The sequence below is a fragment of the Ambystoma mexicanum genome, chromosome 3q (genome assembly GCF_040938575.1).
Source record: "Ambystoma mexicanum isolate Mex_15411 chromosome 3q, UKY_AmexF1_1, whole genome shotgun sequence".
NCBI lineage: Eukaryota > Metazoa > Chordata > Amphibia > Caudata > Ambystomatidae > Ambystoma > Ambystoma mexicanum.
Genome location: NC_090926.1, coordinates 584,204,014 through 584,221,341, shown reverse-complemented (window position 1 = coordinate 584,221,341; position 17,328 = coordinate 584,204,014). Strand labels below are relative to the sequence as shown.

General features: G+C 42.9%; 1 protein-coding gene across 2 annotated transcripts in view; it reads right to left on the bottom strand.

Moving 5' to 3' along the window:
* Positions 1 to 17,328, bottom strand: part of NAGA (alpha-N-acetylgalactosaminidase) — a 2,142,885-nt gene that overhangs the window by 1,255,224 nt on the left and 870,333 nt on the right. For both annotated transcript variants that reach the window (XM_069654391.1, XM_069654390.1), the window contains exon 5: positions 9,510 to 9,604. In XM_069654391.1, the coding sequence (XP_069510492.1) occupies positions 9,510 to 9,604 (95 nt within the window). The remainder of the gene's footprint in view (positions 1 to 9,509; positions 9,605 to 17,328) is intronic.

Sequence of the window (17,328 nt, the reverse complement as noted above, 5' to 3'; positions counted from 1 at the left end):
TTTGAAATTACCTGAGAATACTTCGAGTTGGACAAATATCTCTCACTTTCTTCATTTAAATGAGTTTCCTGAAGGAAAATCACATCAGCCTTACTTCTCCACAACCTCGCCAAAACCTTACGCCTCTTTACAGCATTACCAATCCCTTTAACATTCCATGAAACAAAGGTCAGTTGAGCCATTCCGCTATACCTTGTTCAAATATACTCATATGACAATCCACATAGTCTGGAGGAAGGGTCCAATAAAAAATAAAAAAAATAAATAAATAAAAAAAAATAATAATAAATTAACAAAAAATTGACAGATAAGAGGGATCCACACCACAACAAATAAACACATATAAAGACAGACAAACATAACATTTGAGCTTTGTATAACATTTCCAATTTGATAAACATCAAACAAATAATAAGCATAAATATATACATTAGATACAGTATTCTGAACTATATCCAGGAGAAACCCCACGCCCTATGCTCCGACTAACAGAAATACTACAACCAGTATTAACCCTATACAACTAATTACTATGTGAGCCCCTCCCATCATTACCAAACCACAATCCATCAACTGCATACTTCCACATCACATCTCAATATCACGCAGATATATTACAATGTCTACATAACCAATATATTTATCAAACCCATTCATCTCAGTCTCAACAACAATTGGCCTTACAAAGGTTGACAGAATATAAATCCAAACATCTCTTCTACCCATCTAGAGACCAAACACAAACCCATCAACAACACATTCAACATTTTTCCGTCAAAGTACCCGTATCCAACTGCAACATTCGCCACAATTACCCATATTCAATATCCAATCCTTCATATGTCTTGAATTCGTTCACCAAAATATCACTCAAAAAGTCTTCTCATACACCCAGCACCCACAAATCCAAGACTTAAGTATACTATCGAAATGGTCAACCTTAATGGTAATTACCAAGCAACCTAACACAATTCCTAAATTATCAAAGTGCAAAATACCAATCTTTAAACTTCAAAAACAATATGAAAGAGTGGTCGCGTGTGCCTAATTGTAATTCCTAAAGAAAGACTGACATTGATTCTTTGTTCTAACGTGGCATAACTTTTATATAGAAGACGTTAAAGTGTATATATTACTGAAGAAGAGAACAAGCATTGCCCAATTCAAGAGTCTCCCCATATTAACAGTGAAACCAGCCTTTCTCAAAGTTAAGAAGCAATCTAACTGTTCTGTGAAGTTGAGAACAGCCCAATTGGTCTAAGATACAAGTGTACAAGCATTACCTGAAGCTAAGAGAGTTGCACCAAGGCTTCTGGGTAATTACTTGGGGTGAGAAAGTTTGTAGAAGGATACTGGCTGCTTGTAAAGATTATTTTGAAGTTAGTCGATACAACCGGTAATGTCAGAGACTGTGAAAGACAGAGAAAAGTGAGTCTTAAAGGCAGACTCAGGTTGTTATTGTGGCAGACAGACAAGAGAGGCAAAGGGCTGCCCCTTTTGAAGAGAGTTATTCAGAGGAAGGGTGCCTTGCCTACTTGAAGGTGTTGAAGTACTTTGAAGTGTATCTTGTCGAAGTCTGTCTAGAAATACAAATCAATAAAGCTGAGGTAGCAGTCCAAAGTACTGAAGCTGTGGTGGTTTATCTGGTTGTCAGTAGATGCAGCATTGTAGTAGTTGAAACAAAGTGAAGTAATGCGAGACAAAAGTGACTGTTCTCATAGTGAATAAAGTAGAAGTGAAGTTGGTGAAGTGGAGGCAGCAGCACTGTCAAGTCATCCTGACAAATATACCATTGTGAATTTTTAAACTGTAACTAAGAACATTTATTTATTTTATTTACTGGACATTTCTATGGGGCCTATAAACTGATGTTTCCAGGCGCCACAAGACAAGAGGGGCGAGGCACGGGAGAAACATGGGAATCATAATAATACAACAAAGAAATGCCGGTCCGATGAAGCTTCCTTAACTTTGGACCTAGCAGTCCGAGTCTGAACAGTGGCAGAGTCAGATGAATCTCATTCAGGGCCACAACACTAGTCTCCACACATGGCAGCTGAGGACTGTGCCGCGAGAAATATAGCACTTGTCTATCAAACTCCAGACACTAGTGAGTATATCACAGTATTATTTATCAAAGATTGTCCTGAAGAAAGTGGTTTTAGCAAACCCATACCACTGAAACCGGTAGACAGCAGAGAATGTAATAGGGGTACCATTATCCTTACCCAAGCACACTGTTTCGTTTGTATCAAGAAACAGCGATTCTTGAAGAACATAGAAGATAATAGACCTTTCCTTTTTCTGGTTCTTATTCTATTCACTTTTAGATAAGCGGCACACCAGCGCTGCCTAGAATTAGCGCAACAATAGGCAGCTTTAGTGAAACAATCACGCTATCCTTGTGTCTCTTTAAGTGTGTGGATTTGCAGGTTACCTCCTCTTTAACTTGTGGATGAGTGTGAAGCATGTTGCAATGTACCTTTGTTAATTTGCATATTTAAGTAACTTTGGGTCTCACCCTAAGTTACTAGGGGAATCCAGACGTGGACCCCTTGCACACTATTCTTAGAGAGGCACAGATCCACCCTACTGATGAGGTCCAACAAGACCAAAACACGTGTCTGGGGTTTCTGTTGGTACTCTTGTTCAGAGGAGAATTTGCTAGCATTTCGGTGCTGGACTGCCCCAGGGCAGGACAAAGACTGATATGTTTGGGATATTTCTTCTCTGTGAAAGATAGTGAGCTAAAGACTCTGGGTAAGTCTCTCGTAACCAGGACTAATGTCTGGCAGAGGGACTCCCAGGACCCCCTTGTTAATTTGCAATGTACCTTTGAGCAGATGTGTTAGCCCTTTTTTGTGTTAATATATTGGCCTTGTGACAATCCTACCGTGCAAGTGCATGACAAAAGTGATAAGTGCAAGGGGTGGGGGCAGAGGGAGAAGTGCAGGAGAGGGGTGCGCCCACGGGTGCGGACTGGCAAGTACTGCTCTGGACAAGGCGGCAAGAGCCAGGGGAAGTGGGGGGAGATTGCAGTGAACAGGGGGACTGGGTTGGGATTGTCTGGGAAAGGGAGCCTGAGGGCAAATGCTGGCAAAGATGCTGGGAGGGACTGGTGGAGGGGGTGGGGCGGTCTGTTCCCTAAAAGACTCTGAAGGGACAGGTCCCAGTCGCAGCGGTTTGTGGAGGATTTAGCATAGTAGGGTGAGTGAAGGGACAGGAGAAAAGTAGGGCCTTGAGAAGTTTCTGTAGCTTAAGAAGATCTGTCTCAAGTCTGGGGGGAGGCTGTTCCAGAGGGAGGCACCAGCCGAGGAGGGGGATTTACCTCCCACTCTCTGCTTGGAGAAACGTTTGACCTGCAGAGAGTTGAAGCCAGAAGAACGAAGGACTCCAGCTGGGAGGTAGTTCGGGAGAGAAAGCTGGATGTAGAGAGATACCAGGCTCCAGACAGCCTTGTGGCTGATGCAAAGGGGTTTCAATTTGATACATGCAGTCAGCGGGAGCCAGTGGAGAGATTTTAAGGCTGGAGAGATGCAGTCCTTGGGCTTGAAGACAAGGATAAGTCTTGCAGTCCTGTTCTGGATTACTTGGAGGGGGTGAAGGGAGGAAAGAGGAAGGTTGAGGAAGAGGCTATTACAGTAGTCAAGAAAATACTAACTGTTAACCAAGAACTGTGTATATGCCTGGTAGTATTGGATGTTGCCTTTCTTTTGAAGTGTGGCAAGTCTTCTTGAAGAGGTGACAAAGCATTGTGCTGAGATTACCATTGGTGCTATTTAGTGGAAGTGGAAAGTGGATATGTCACCAAGGAGAAGAGATTTCCTATCATTGAAACTTTGGTTAACAAACCTTAACATTGACTTTGGAACATCAAGAACTGATTTGAGACATTTCTTTCTTTGGTTAAACACTAACAGAATCGACCTTGAATCCTGGGGAAGGGAAATCACCCAGGACATTAGAAGGTTATTCAGATACTATGAATGTTGGTCATGTTGTGTTGTATTGTCATATATTTTCTTTGTGTATTTGTTGTTAGTATGAGGGACTGTTATCCTGTGTTAGGGTGTTTCCCCTTAGCTTTGGTTAGGCAGGGAAATCCTCGTCAGAGTAGGAATAGTGAGGCATTTTGAACATATTTATTTTAAGAATAAAATGGCATATGTTGAAAAATAATTGAACAGTTGTCCACCTCGCATTACTGACCCCTCACACTTGGCTTCTGCTGAGAGTTTAAGGTTGTGTGTCCAAGAATGCTTGACCACATTCCAGAGCTGCAAAGTATCGGCTCTTAAATGTGCCCGTCCCGTGAAGCGATCAGAGCAGTTACTGCTTCCAATTCCACTCCACAACAGAGCTGCCTCATTAGGGGAGCCTTGACTGCAGTGTGTGCTGAGTAGGAGAGCCATACCTGCGCTCAATTCTATAGCTTCTGCAGATGCGAACAGCACAAGCCCCTGCATCTGAAAGCATGCTTCAGGCACGTGCTCTGTCAGGCTTACTATCAACAAAGTTACCAGTGAACTCAAAGACACAAAGGGCCTCATTACACGGATGGCGGTAAGGATTTACCGGTACCGGTAAAATACCGGTACCGGTAAATCCTTACCGCCTTACTACGAGGTCCCTTTGCGGGTTGGGGGATTTAACGCCTGCTTTTTGCAGGCGTTAAAAACCAACCCGCAAAGGGACCCAGGGAGCTAATTACCGTACCGCAATTTGCGGTACCGTAATTAGCGCATTCCCCATTCCCATTGAGCCCTATGGGCCAAAAATGGGAATGGGGAAGGGCAATGATGGAAGGGGGAATTACCGCCCCGCCAACCTTGGAATGGGGCGGTAATTCCCCTTTCCGCCAAGGCGGTGCCGGTATTTTACCGGCATGAACCATGGCGCTAATAGCGCCATTTTTCTCCGCCATCCGTGTAATGAGGCCCAAAGACTTCTGCTCCAGCTGCCGTTTTGCTGCCTCATGGATATCTCCCCATCCACCACTGCAGAGCTTTGGAAGGGAAGCAAGGCTCCATTAAGCTGTCAGAAACCAGTCTTTCTTTTCCGGGCTTGTCCTGCATGCAGTATATCCGTGCACAAGATCCCCTCGCAGCTCCAGGCAGGACCCACGAAACAGCTGACGCATTTACTCTGCTGATTTCCAACAAGCCGTCCGACACAGAAACAGATCACTCGGCCAGTACTAGTATTACCATTAATAAGAGAAAATGGATGCTGAGGAACCACACTACATTTAAGAGTAATAATATCATTTATGCTATTACATGTCCCTGTGAGAAAACGTATATTGGAAAAACCTCTCGGGCAGTTAAACTCAGAATCACTGAACATAAGTCAAAAATTAGAAATAACCAGTTGACTGCTCCCTTGGCTGCACATTTAGTTGAATTGGGCCATGGTTGTGAAGATCTACGGTGGTGGGCAATAGAGAAAGTTGTAGGTATAGACCCGGCGAATGTGGCAAAAAGATTATTGCAGAGAGAACAATGGTGGCTCTACCACACTCAGACCTACATAAGTGGGCATAACCTACAAGAAGAGTGGAACCAATGCATTAGATAACTATTCCTCATATACAATGAGAGTTTTTTGACACCTTCCATGCCTGTTTTATTAATAATGAAAGAGTATGATGTTTATAGACTTAGTTAACTAATTCTCTTTTATGTCCGTTATATAACGGCTTAAGATGTTAGAGATTAACTACACAAACAATGGCGTTAACAGTCCGCCATTGAAAAGTATAGCTCTCGTATAAAGGCGTGATGAGCCTTCTTGCGGCCCACTTGAGCGCTTAGGAATCAAAAGATTTTGTGTTTAGCTCCGACTCTGTAGATTTAGACAAGTCCTCCTTCTATGTCCACTATATCTTTAATGACAGAAAGATGTTTATTCAGTTAACCTTTTTTCTATGGCCGCCACAATTAATGGCCTAGTCCTTCTTTTAGGTCTAGTTCCAACGTGTTAGATTTAGATTAGCCCTCTTTCTATGTCCATTTATTCCATAAATCCTTACTTTATGGCCGCTACATACACAACGGCAAAGTATGTTGTCTATGTTTATAGACTTCTTTGAATACAAACACACTTAAATGACGGCGCGAGGAACAGCGGCCGTCAACTGCGGAGTTGGAACATTTCGACCCGGAGAAACATTGCACTCTCAAGAAGACGAGCAATCACGCACCATGGTGGTTCCAGGAGTCTAATACAGACAAGGTAAGATGCTATTAGTGAATAAGGATATAGAATAGAAGTACAATTTCTCCTTCTTTTTTCTTAAACTTAGCATGGAATTTTCCCTGACGAAAGCATTCAGAGAATTAAAGACGGAGACAGTGCAGTGCCACCATAAGTAAAAGACGTAAAAGACAGAAAGCAAACTTTATGGCCACAGGCTTGTGACGCTTAAAGATAAAGAAGCGCATAGGTAAACAAGTGTTTGCCTTGAGCACTCATTTGTATTTATTTAATGGAGACTAAAACAGTTAATGAACTTGCCATTGCCGTTTCTATTTAGACACAGTGCAGTGCCACCATTAGTAAAAGATGTAAAAGACGGAAAGCAAACTTTTTTGGCCACAGGCTTGTGACTCTTAAAGACAAAGAAGCGCATAGGTAAATAAGTGTTTGCCTTTAGCACTCGTTTGTATTTATTTATGGTGACTAAAACAGTTAATAAACTTGTCATTGCCGTTTCTATTTAGACACAGTGCAGTGCCACCATTAGTAAAAGACGTAAAAGACGGAAAGCAAACTTTTTGGGCCACAGGCTTGTGACGCTTAAAGACAAAGAATTGCAAAGGTAAATAAGTGTTTGCCTTTAGCACTCATTTGTATTTATTTATGGAGACTAAAGCAGTTAATAAACTTGCCATTGCCGTTTCTATTTAGATACGCATTTTTGGAAGACAAGAAATTTCAGAATCACGCCTAACAGAAACTCTGTGGAGCAATGAAGCTCTCCAGCTGGATGGGTCATACATGTAGGTTGATGCTATGCTATATTGTTGTGCTCATGATTCGGGTAGATTACCTGTTGACTTGCCGTATTGATTTAGAATTTATCTAATTCTTTTCTTGAACATATGGTGGTGCTGGTTATGCACCCATGTGCTCAACGGTCTTGATTAATTAATGTCTTTCTATACACACAACTCTAAAAATAAAGTCAAAGATAATGTTATTCTTGGAGTTTTTACCCATAAGAATCCTGGTAGGCACAGTATACTAAAATACTGTTCCTTGTAGGAATAAAGTAAGAGGTTTATTGGAGAAGAGATATGTAACAGTATTGCTTTTACTGTGTTTTTTAATTGTTACATTTTAACAGTTTGTTTTAATTTTAATGTTTGTTTCAGTATGAAAATTATCTGAATGTAAATTGGCTTAAAGTTCACTAATCCTGAGGAAGACGCAGAACTACATCTGGAAAGAAGTAGCTAGATGTTGTCAAGGTTGAAGTCCTATGAGATTGTATTAAAAGTTAGGGCACCTATAGTTGATGATTATTGGGTGTGAACCTAGAGCAAGAGTAACACTCATATTAAAGAAATTGTAAATTAGGAAATTGGAAAGACTTTCTGTAAACTGATTTGCATAGACTTTTATTTGCAGGAATATGGGTCTCATTGATGAAATTGGTGATTTGTCTTTGAACTATACTATGAGGAATGAAATGATATTGTATTGTATGGAATATTTTTCAAAAGAAATGTTTTATGTGTAAAAATAATAAAATTGAATAATGAATTAATTGATGAATGCGGTTTCAATTCTCCTCCTATACCTTACTTTTCTATAAGAAACACAAGATTAAGGTGGTTTCTTCTTCTCAAGACATCTCACCTGTTTAATATATAACATGATTGACCCTAGATGTCCTTGAAGTAGCGGTCTCCCACCTGCTGTGGTTTTTTACAGCATTTCCAGTTGTCATGCCAACCACCAAGACTGCTTCTTGGAACCCCTTTGTTCCAATGTTTTGGTGGAATTTGGTGGCTTAAGCCACCAAAAGACACCAAAAACAAAAAGGTCCTAGCGTTGCCTAGAACACCTAGTCCCGTCAAGTGGCAAAAAGGACTGACGGGTGATAATTGCATAATTTGCTTGAATAGACCTTCCATGTATATTTCCATTTGTCCCTTTTCAGCTCCCTCTCATAGGCCCAATAGGCATATGTTGTTGCATTGTGAGTGACCCTCTAAATCCTCCACCTTATCTTGGAGGAAATTTAGAGTTAAGTGTACAAACTGTGAGCTCTTGGTTGGCTTATTCACCTCATCTTCCAACACCAATATTCTGCTTTCAACTTCTTTGGTCCTGCCAGTTTAATCTGATACACAAGTTTGGATAGAGTCAACCCTCAATGTAACATTTTTCCAGTTGTGCCGACAGTTTGGCCTGACTACTCTTCAATTAAGCCAGCTCTGGCCAATGGGACGGCCCTTGCCGGGTCCGAGATCCGGCATCAAATGTCTGGCCAGATCTCGGGACCGGCCAGCCTCAACCCTGACCAGGCTATACCGAGCCCCCAGCTTCGCCGAGAGAAGCTGGGAGCTCGGTGACCTAATGTGCGCTGTGCTCTTTCCACCGGCCGTCATTCACACGTGTGCAGTCTCTATTCACTCAGTCTATTTTCTTTCTTCTGGCCTAAAAGGGACACACGGAAATCAATGGGCCATAAATATAACTGGAAAGGGGCATCACTGTTGCAAGCAGGCTTTCACACTATTCAGTCCCTGCATGCACTCAAGACAGGACATAACACATCTCCCTTGCTTCACTCACAAATACTCCACACAGAAGACAGGACATAACAAATGGGTTGACTATACAAACTTCGTCAGGAATCCCTGATAAATGAGATTAGTAACCCAGAAGAAATTCAGGGCAAAGCCAATAATCGACGGCCCATATCTAAATCACTGGATGAACTTAAAAGAAAATGGGAGAGTGATCTAAGTCCTCTAGACCAAATTGACTGGTGACTAGAAGGAAATGTTACAGGAGGGGATATGGGGAACATGTTGAATGTTTACAGAACAAATTTCCATTTTTACTTTGTTTTTACTTGGTGAGATGGCTTTATTCTTTAGTCTGAAAACCAATCAAATATGTTATAAAACGATTGTCAGGAGCTGTACATGTGCTTGAACACATGTTATACTTTCTTATTCCCACTTGTCTTAGTACAGCTGCAAGCAAGCTGTAAATATGTCAGCCTGGTCATTACATAAGTTAGTGATGGTACATGCCCAATAAAATGACATTTCTAAGATCTATGTTCTCTTACTTTGCATTCTTACAATTGCCAAGGTGCTTGTGCTTGCTCCAAACCCTACCAAAAATTCTTCCCTGCTTTTATTTCATGTTACTCTATTGTGCACTTGGCTATGCCTTGCCCTTCGTTGACTCTTTCTTTCTCCAGAGTGGCTTGCTTGGGACTGGCACTTTCTCAACACACTAGGTGCAATTAAATTCCTTACACTTACCTTGGGTGGGAGTCCTCCACGATATGCTGGCCAGCTGCAGGAGAAGGCGATTGGACGGCCAGTGGCCATTAGGGCACGAGACATCCTGGAATACCCTAGTAAAATACCAAATGATTGTTAACATTAACACAGAAGATGAAAAGGGCAACATCAGCACTCATGAAACTGTGCACTTGACAGCATTAAAGACATGTGTTTGGTGTACAGTGGAAATCCAAGATCCTATTTTCAAATTCCGAACTAATGAGTACCTAACATTGATTTAGACTAAGAAAATAACACACTAAACGTTATTTTATTTTATTTTTATATTTATGAAAACGCCCAGACCTGTGGGCATCACTACGTTAGTACAACATAGTGGTGATAACGTGGTACAGTCAACATGTAAACAGTAGGCAGTTTTATTCAGATTTGTCAAACAACCAAGTTTTCATTTAAAATGCGTTTATTCATATTTGTCAAACAGACAAGTTTTCATTTAAAATGAATAACAAAATATTGATGCAAAGCGATGCCTATTTATTTGCCTGGGAAGGTATCTCAGACCACAGCATATTCTCTTACAACTATTTTCCTGGTTTGTGGCAGTTTGGGAAAGGACGGGAGGGGGTCAAATAAGGAAGATTTGCTTAAGCAGGTTTAAGAGGGTGGAATGAGCAAAGAGAGCTATGCAGTTATTGTACAGGGAGAGTGGTGGATGATTCTATTATAAGTCAGATATTTAAAAGAAAATGTACCTGAAAAAAAGTAAGGGACGTGCCGGCATAGGGCATGTCCAGACCACACTGACCCTGCTCACTAGCCTAGCCTGTCAGCACGCTTGTTGGCTACTTACTAACCGTTATATAGAGGACAGAGGGTGGGTCATATGGAGAAAATGGGACTACGGACTAGGAATAAAATAGACACTATGGTGAGTGTGTTTTATGCCTATAACCCGTCCTCTTTCCTCCATGCTCTGGGTGAAAGAGCATCTCTTCTGGATGGAAAAGGGATTCTGCAGGACAGCCGGTCCAAATCTAGCATGAGCTCTCAAGCTAGTGTCCACGCAGTAATGTTTGCAGAAGGTTGAGAGAGTGGACCACATGAGGGCCTTGCTGATGACCTTTCAAGGGACTGTACATTGAAAAACCACATCCATGGCTTTTGCACTGATCAAATGGTCATGAAGACCTTTCAGATGGGAGAGTTTCTGACGAGTGTAGCAGTAATTAAATCCAGCGACCAGCCAGATGGCAATGGTCACTTTAGAAGCTTGACAGCCAGGATTATGACCACTAAGGGTGCCAAATAAGGCATTTGATTAAGACATTAGTTTAGTTCTGTTGAGAAAAATGTCCCATGTCCTCCTTACATATAAACATCAGAGTGTGGATTTTTCTGATGACTGAAGATTAAGAAAAATGGTGGGAAGCACTCCCTCTCTATTGATGTGTAAAGAAGACACCACCTTAGGAAGGAAGGTGGGGTGTGTCTGTGGGACCAGTTTCCCTGTGAAAAATTAAGACGAAAAGACCAGAATTTCAGTGACCTTGCTGGCATAACTTAGAGTGACTAACAATGCCATTTTTCCAGTGATTGTTTTCATGTCTACTGGTGTTATAGGTTTGAAAGGCTTATATACCAGAGCTCAAGATTCAATTCCCAAATCGGATGAGATATCCATACTGAGAGTACAACCTAAGTAAGCTTTCCAAATATTTCCAGACCACTGGATTGGAAGTAGAGAAGGACCTATAATACAAGTGACAGTAGGCACTGATAGCTGCCAGAATAGAGCAGCAGGATTCCACCCCAAGTACGGGACTCTGCCAGCGAAAAGGCAAAGGATACAACATTGTTTATTGAGCAAGAAAGCAGAATGAGGTGGTAGTTCAATGCCCAGTGTCAGTATTGGGTCCACTTATTCTTATACTGCCCAGATGTGTATTGCTTAATATCCGCCTGAATCATGGCCATATCGTCTGGTGAAATACCTAGACCGCCTATTGTTAGTTCTTCAGGAAACAGGCAACTAAGTTCAACAATCAAGGGGAGGCATGGAGGATCCTGGACAGACAGGTCATTGAACGGGACCATCCGATTTTAGCCTCATGAGGTCCCAAAACCAGAATTGTGCTCACTAGACTAGAGCTACCAGGATGGGAGTGGCATACCTGGTGTCCTCGAACTTCGCCAGACCTCTGGAGATCAGGGAAACTGTCGGGGAAAGCATAAAGCGACATGCCCTGCAAATCCAACATCAGTGCATCCAGCATCCAGCACCAACCCTACCCACTGGAGGAGGCAAAGAGAGGACATTTCTGGTTGTGTATAGTCACATACAGGTCCACAGCTGGTTGCCCCCAGAGATGAAAGATCTATCTGAGGACTATCTGGTTGAACTTCCTTTGTGGCTTAAAAAGTGTCAAACTGCTAACGGTATTAGGCTGTATATGGAGACTTCTCGGAAAGGTGGATTGATTTGACAGAGAATTCTTGAGCAATGACCCACTTCCAGATCAGAAATTCCACATGGCAGAGGGGAGAAGAGTTGTTGCATCCTATTTTTTATTTAAAACATTGAGGTGGAGCGGTCTGTCAGAATCAGAACAGTCTTCTGCTGAATAACTACAGGTAAGAACTCCTTCAGAGCGTAGAAAATTGCATGCTATTCCAGGACAGCGATGTGCAGTGTCTTGTCCAGGGCAGAACAAAGACTGTGTACGTTCAAGTCTCCCCGGAAGGTGCAGCATTCAATGAGAGTCAAGTCCGTTGTGACACACACCGAATGATTAAGTTCCTGAAAAGGCAAAGCAACCCTAAGTCATTCAATATGCACTCTGGATTAGAAATGAAGTTGGATTGTCTACTGGCAGGCTGATTCAAAGATTCTGCAAAGTGAGGCTGTAGTGTCCTCATTTTTCGCAGGCCACCGTCAAACCTAAGAGCCTCTGGAGCCACCAGGCTGAAGTATTCTGACTTTTTTTTAAATGAGAGACCCTCAAGGCAATTTCCACAGTGCACTCTGGAATTGGAATATTTGCCACCAAGTTGAAGTCTTTAAAATGTATGGAAAATCCCAGGTTGAATAGCATGTCCACAAGGATTTCTGTCGATAGCAAGCCTTCTTGTGCTGGGGGAGCTCTGAAGAGCCAGTCATTCAAATAGAGATATACATGGAACCCCCAAAGACATAGGTACTTTGAAAAAGCATTCATCAGCTTGGCGAATACCCATGAGCTGCATTGAGGCTAAATGGTAGGACACTGTATTTCCAGTGTATTGGAAAATAAAATGCTGCTCACCGTAGTGGCTGGAATACTCCCACTCCATTTTCCCCTTTCCTCCATACTGTATGGGGATGGGTCAGGAACCTTTTTGTTCACCAAACATTACGCACCCCCTTTGAATTTTGGAGAGTGCCAAGGCACAGCGTGACCATTCCCTGCTTTCCCCGCCCTCCGACATCTCGCCTCAGTCCCTCTTTTGCACATGGGACGCAAGACACAAAGGGGGTGAAAGGTGGTTCATATGGAAGAAAGGGGACTATGGACTAAGAGCACTCCAGGCACTACGGTGAGTAACTTTTTATTACTCCTACATCGTGTCCCTTTTCCTCCATACCTTATGGTGATTCCAACCTAACCTTTAATCTGGGAGGAGAACTTTTTCTAAACCTTTGCACGCAAAAAGATTTTTCAATACTGCTTGACCGAAAGCAGCATCCGTTCTGGTACTGACATCCAGGCAGTAATGTTTGCAAAAGGCAGAGAGTTCCAGGTAACTGTCTTGCTAATTACATCCCAAGATACATATCTTTGAAAAGCTATGGCTGTGGTCTATCCCATTAACTCATGTGCATGTATCCCCTTGGGGGTGTCTCTGTTCTGTGCTTTACTTGATTCAGCAATAACCGAAACCATCCATCTGACTATGGATGCTTTTGACACTTGACTGCCTGGGGAGGAGCCCGCATAAGTTACAAAAACAGCATCCAATTTTAGGAAAGATCTTGTTCTACTGATATAGAATTTTAGTACTCAACACAGGTCGAGAAAATGCTGGGTTCTATCTGCGTATGATTGAGGTTCTGGGAATAAAATGGTAAAACTATCTATTGTTTAATATAAAATGGTGATACTATCTCTGGTAGGATTTGGATGCGTGCGAAGCACAACTTTATCCTTGTGAAACACTGTTTAGGGCTCATAGGCTCACAATACTTTTATTTTGCCGAGTCTTCGCACAGAGGTTAATGCTACCAGCAAGACTGTTTTCTAGGTGGCCCTTAATATCAACTGATGCCATTGTTTCAAATGGCTTATGCACTAATGCCATTAACACTACATTAATGTCCCAAACTGGGTGGGCCAATGAACCAGGGGAAACATCCTTAACAGACCTAGTAAGTGCTTTTTTGACTACTGGATTGGCGGTGGAGATAGTTGCATCCTATACATTTCTGTATGCTCTGATAGCTGCTAAGAAGTTGGGGGAAGTGTCTACTTGCACCGAGCCAAGTATGCTGATTAAGACAAAACATAATTTAGGAAGCAGGCCAATTGATTAATCCTGTTATCTTTATCCAAGTAACAGAAATGGGTTTACTTGCTTTTGTATTGGCTCTTGTAGAGCCCTTTCTTGCACACTGAATAATCTGTAAGATCTGTTCAGAGAGAACTAGGTGACCTGGTGTCAGTTGCTCAGAAGCCAGGCTGCTCTGGCCAACGACACTGGGACTGGATGAGTCACGGCCTCCTATTTTGTGTCAGAAACTGATAAGAGGACATCCGCAATGGCAGAGGGCCTTGACTTGCCAGATGTAGTACATCTGAGTACCACACCCGGGTGGGTCAGTGGGGAGCTATTCGAATAATTCTGCAGCCTACTGCTGATCTGAACTTGCGAATCATCTTCTGCAGAAGGGGTGTTGGTAGAAACGCATAGCATCAAAGGTTGTCCTATGGGATCTGAAATGCATCCCCCACCGAACCTGTTCCCTGGCCTTATCAAGAGGCAAAGAGACTATATGTGGCATTGGGATGCCCCCATTTCCAGTGGTGTTGCTGTGCCCAGGTAGGTGAATAGCTTTGAGAATCATTCCCTGGCTGATCGTCCACTTCCACATTTCCACCACAAGCATGCATAGCGGTGTGGATCTGGCCCCTCCTTGTTTGTTGATATAGAACAGTGATGTCGAGCTATCTGTCCAGATGAGGACAACTCTGCCCTTAAGAGGTAGGAAAAATGTCAGAGCCAACCTAATAGTCCTGAGTTCTAAGACTTTTATGTTCTGAATTGAGTTCCTTATGGACTAAAGTACATGAATGGAGTTATTTCCCAGGGTGGCTCCGTAGCCCTTTAAGGATAAGTCAGTGGTTACTCCTAATAGTGTTCTGGGTAGTATAAAGGAGCACCTGCCATCATATTGCTCTCCATCTTCCAGCAGGAAAGGTCTTGCCTCAGTGACAGAGGAAATTAAATCCTGTCTGATTAGTGCCACTGTCTCCTGATCCCAGGAGGTTGTCAGGTAAATGTGTATACGCCTCAACCTGAAGTATGCATGATCCATAAACCTAACAGGTGCTGAAAACACCACACTGACATTGAGCCCCTGCACAGGGAGTAATTGATGGCCTTTAGAATGTCTGAAAATATATTGTGGGGAACATCTTTCCATTGATTGTGAGCCGGCAACAACTTCTTCAGATTGAGAGAAAATCCCAGCTCATAAAGCACATCCATCAGTCTCTGGCACAAGGGACTGGCTTTTTCTGGTGAACTGACCCTCATCAGCCAGTTGCCCAGGTATGGATAAAGATGGTGTTCGAGAGGAGAGATGCAATAGCGTTCATTAACTTCCTAAATACTCAAGGTGCTGAGTTTAGTCTGAATGGGAGCACCTTGTACAGAAAGTGGTGACCCTATACTGTGAAATAGAGAAACGTCCTGTGTAATTGATAAATGGGTATGTGGAGATATCCATGCTTCGGGTCCAGGGAGCAAATTAAATCTCCCAAACAGAAAGCCTCTGGCATATGAGCAGGAGTAACCATCTTGAACTGAACCGTTCAAGGGGAAGGAATAGGTTCAGGTGGGATAAATCCAGTACCACCTTCAGGCCTGCCTTGTTCTTTTTGGGAATCGCAAAGATTCTGCAATAGAACCCATTGCCCGTGTCCAAGCATGGGACCCATTATGCTGCCTGATATCTCATGAGCTGTGCGATTTCCGCAAGTAGGGCTGGGGATCCTATGTGAAACAGAAGAGGAAAAGCAGGAGTTTGAGGAGGAATTGGGAGACGAAAACCAGACAAAACAATACAAAGAATCCACTGGCTTTTTAACAGGTGATGCTGGTCGCTAAAACAGTTAGTCAGTCTTCCCCCTACAGGGGTGCTCTGCACCCGCAGCTGAATATCATTGTTTCTTGTTGTCTGAGGTTCTGGAGGCAGGGAGGACCCTTAGTGCCTTAGTGAACGTGTGCTGTTGCTTTCGTCTGTGGGTACTCGGTGACCTATCTGGTTGATGAACTCTTCTGTCCTGAAACCCCCTAAATCTTCTCAAGGATCTTAATCTCTGATCTGATATGCCCTCTGATATGTCCTCTGATATGCCTTCTGATTGAGTGTAAGGCCTGACTGTTGGCTTAGAGAGTATAGGATTGTGCTTTCTGTGTGATTGCCTTCTTTTTGTTAACTCCTCGTCAGTTGAGGAATGGAATCATTCTGACCCTTCAAAGGGTAAATACAGAATTACATCCCACACGTCCTAAGAACACTTTGTGGCATGCATCCAGGCAGTTCTTTGCATATCCACTCCGACACAAATAGCCCTGCTGGCGGTGTCGATGTGAGCCACGGTCAATTTAACCAGGTCTTGCGCTATTATGTTTGCCTCCAATAGCCCGGCTTTAAAGGCTGCTTCTATGCCCAATGGTGAATCCTGGACAAAAACTCAAATCTCCCTCCATAACTTCTGGTTTCCTGCTGCAAGCATCACAGCTGTGTTAATTTATGTAAGGTGTAACCCGGAGTTGAAGTAAACCTTCCTTCCGTAAGCATCCAGAAGCTTATTCTTAGATAGGCATGCCGAGGAAGAAGAGACAGAGGGAGAAACTGATGGCTTTGAGTGCAATGAGGCTGCTGCCATGATTGAAGAGGGTGGCTGTGGGTGGGCCGAAAGCATTAGAGGTTCATTTTCCAATGACTGAAGTGCAGACCTAGGCACTTATTGATCGGCTTCAATGAGTGTGGCTTCTGCCAGGCTTTTTTGGTCAGCATTAAAACATCCTTTTGAATAAGGATACCTGAATGATTGGACGACCTCAGTGTTAGTATCTCTGACAGAACCCACGTTTCAGGCTGCAACGGTTAGCCCTTCCATTCTATCATGAAATGGCTTGGCTGATGATGTGGTCCTCCTGTTCATCCTGCAAGCACTCTATCTAAATTTGAAAGCCTTCTTCTTGTTCGCCAGGAGAAACTATCCTAATTCCCCCCACAGCTTTTTTACTTGTTGCTAGGAGGGCATCAGATTGGGCTGTCTGAGGTGTGTAGATGCATCTGTGTATACCTTTTGGGCATACGCATCAAGAACTTTGATGTGCCCATTATGGAGAATTTACCATTGAAGCAGGCGCACTAGACCCAGCTGGTTTGGCACATAAACAAGCAGCCACTACAACAGCAAAGTGTGGCTGAGGATGTCCAGTCAAGCAGACTTTTATGGAGGGAAGTGGTCTATATCTAGGATTGGAAGGCCAGATCTGTGAAAACCTGCAGTGCAAAGACTTCAGAGATGACCCCAGGCTCCTGCAGAGCTTCCTCAGTCAC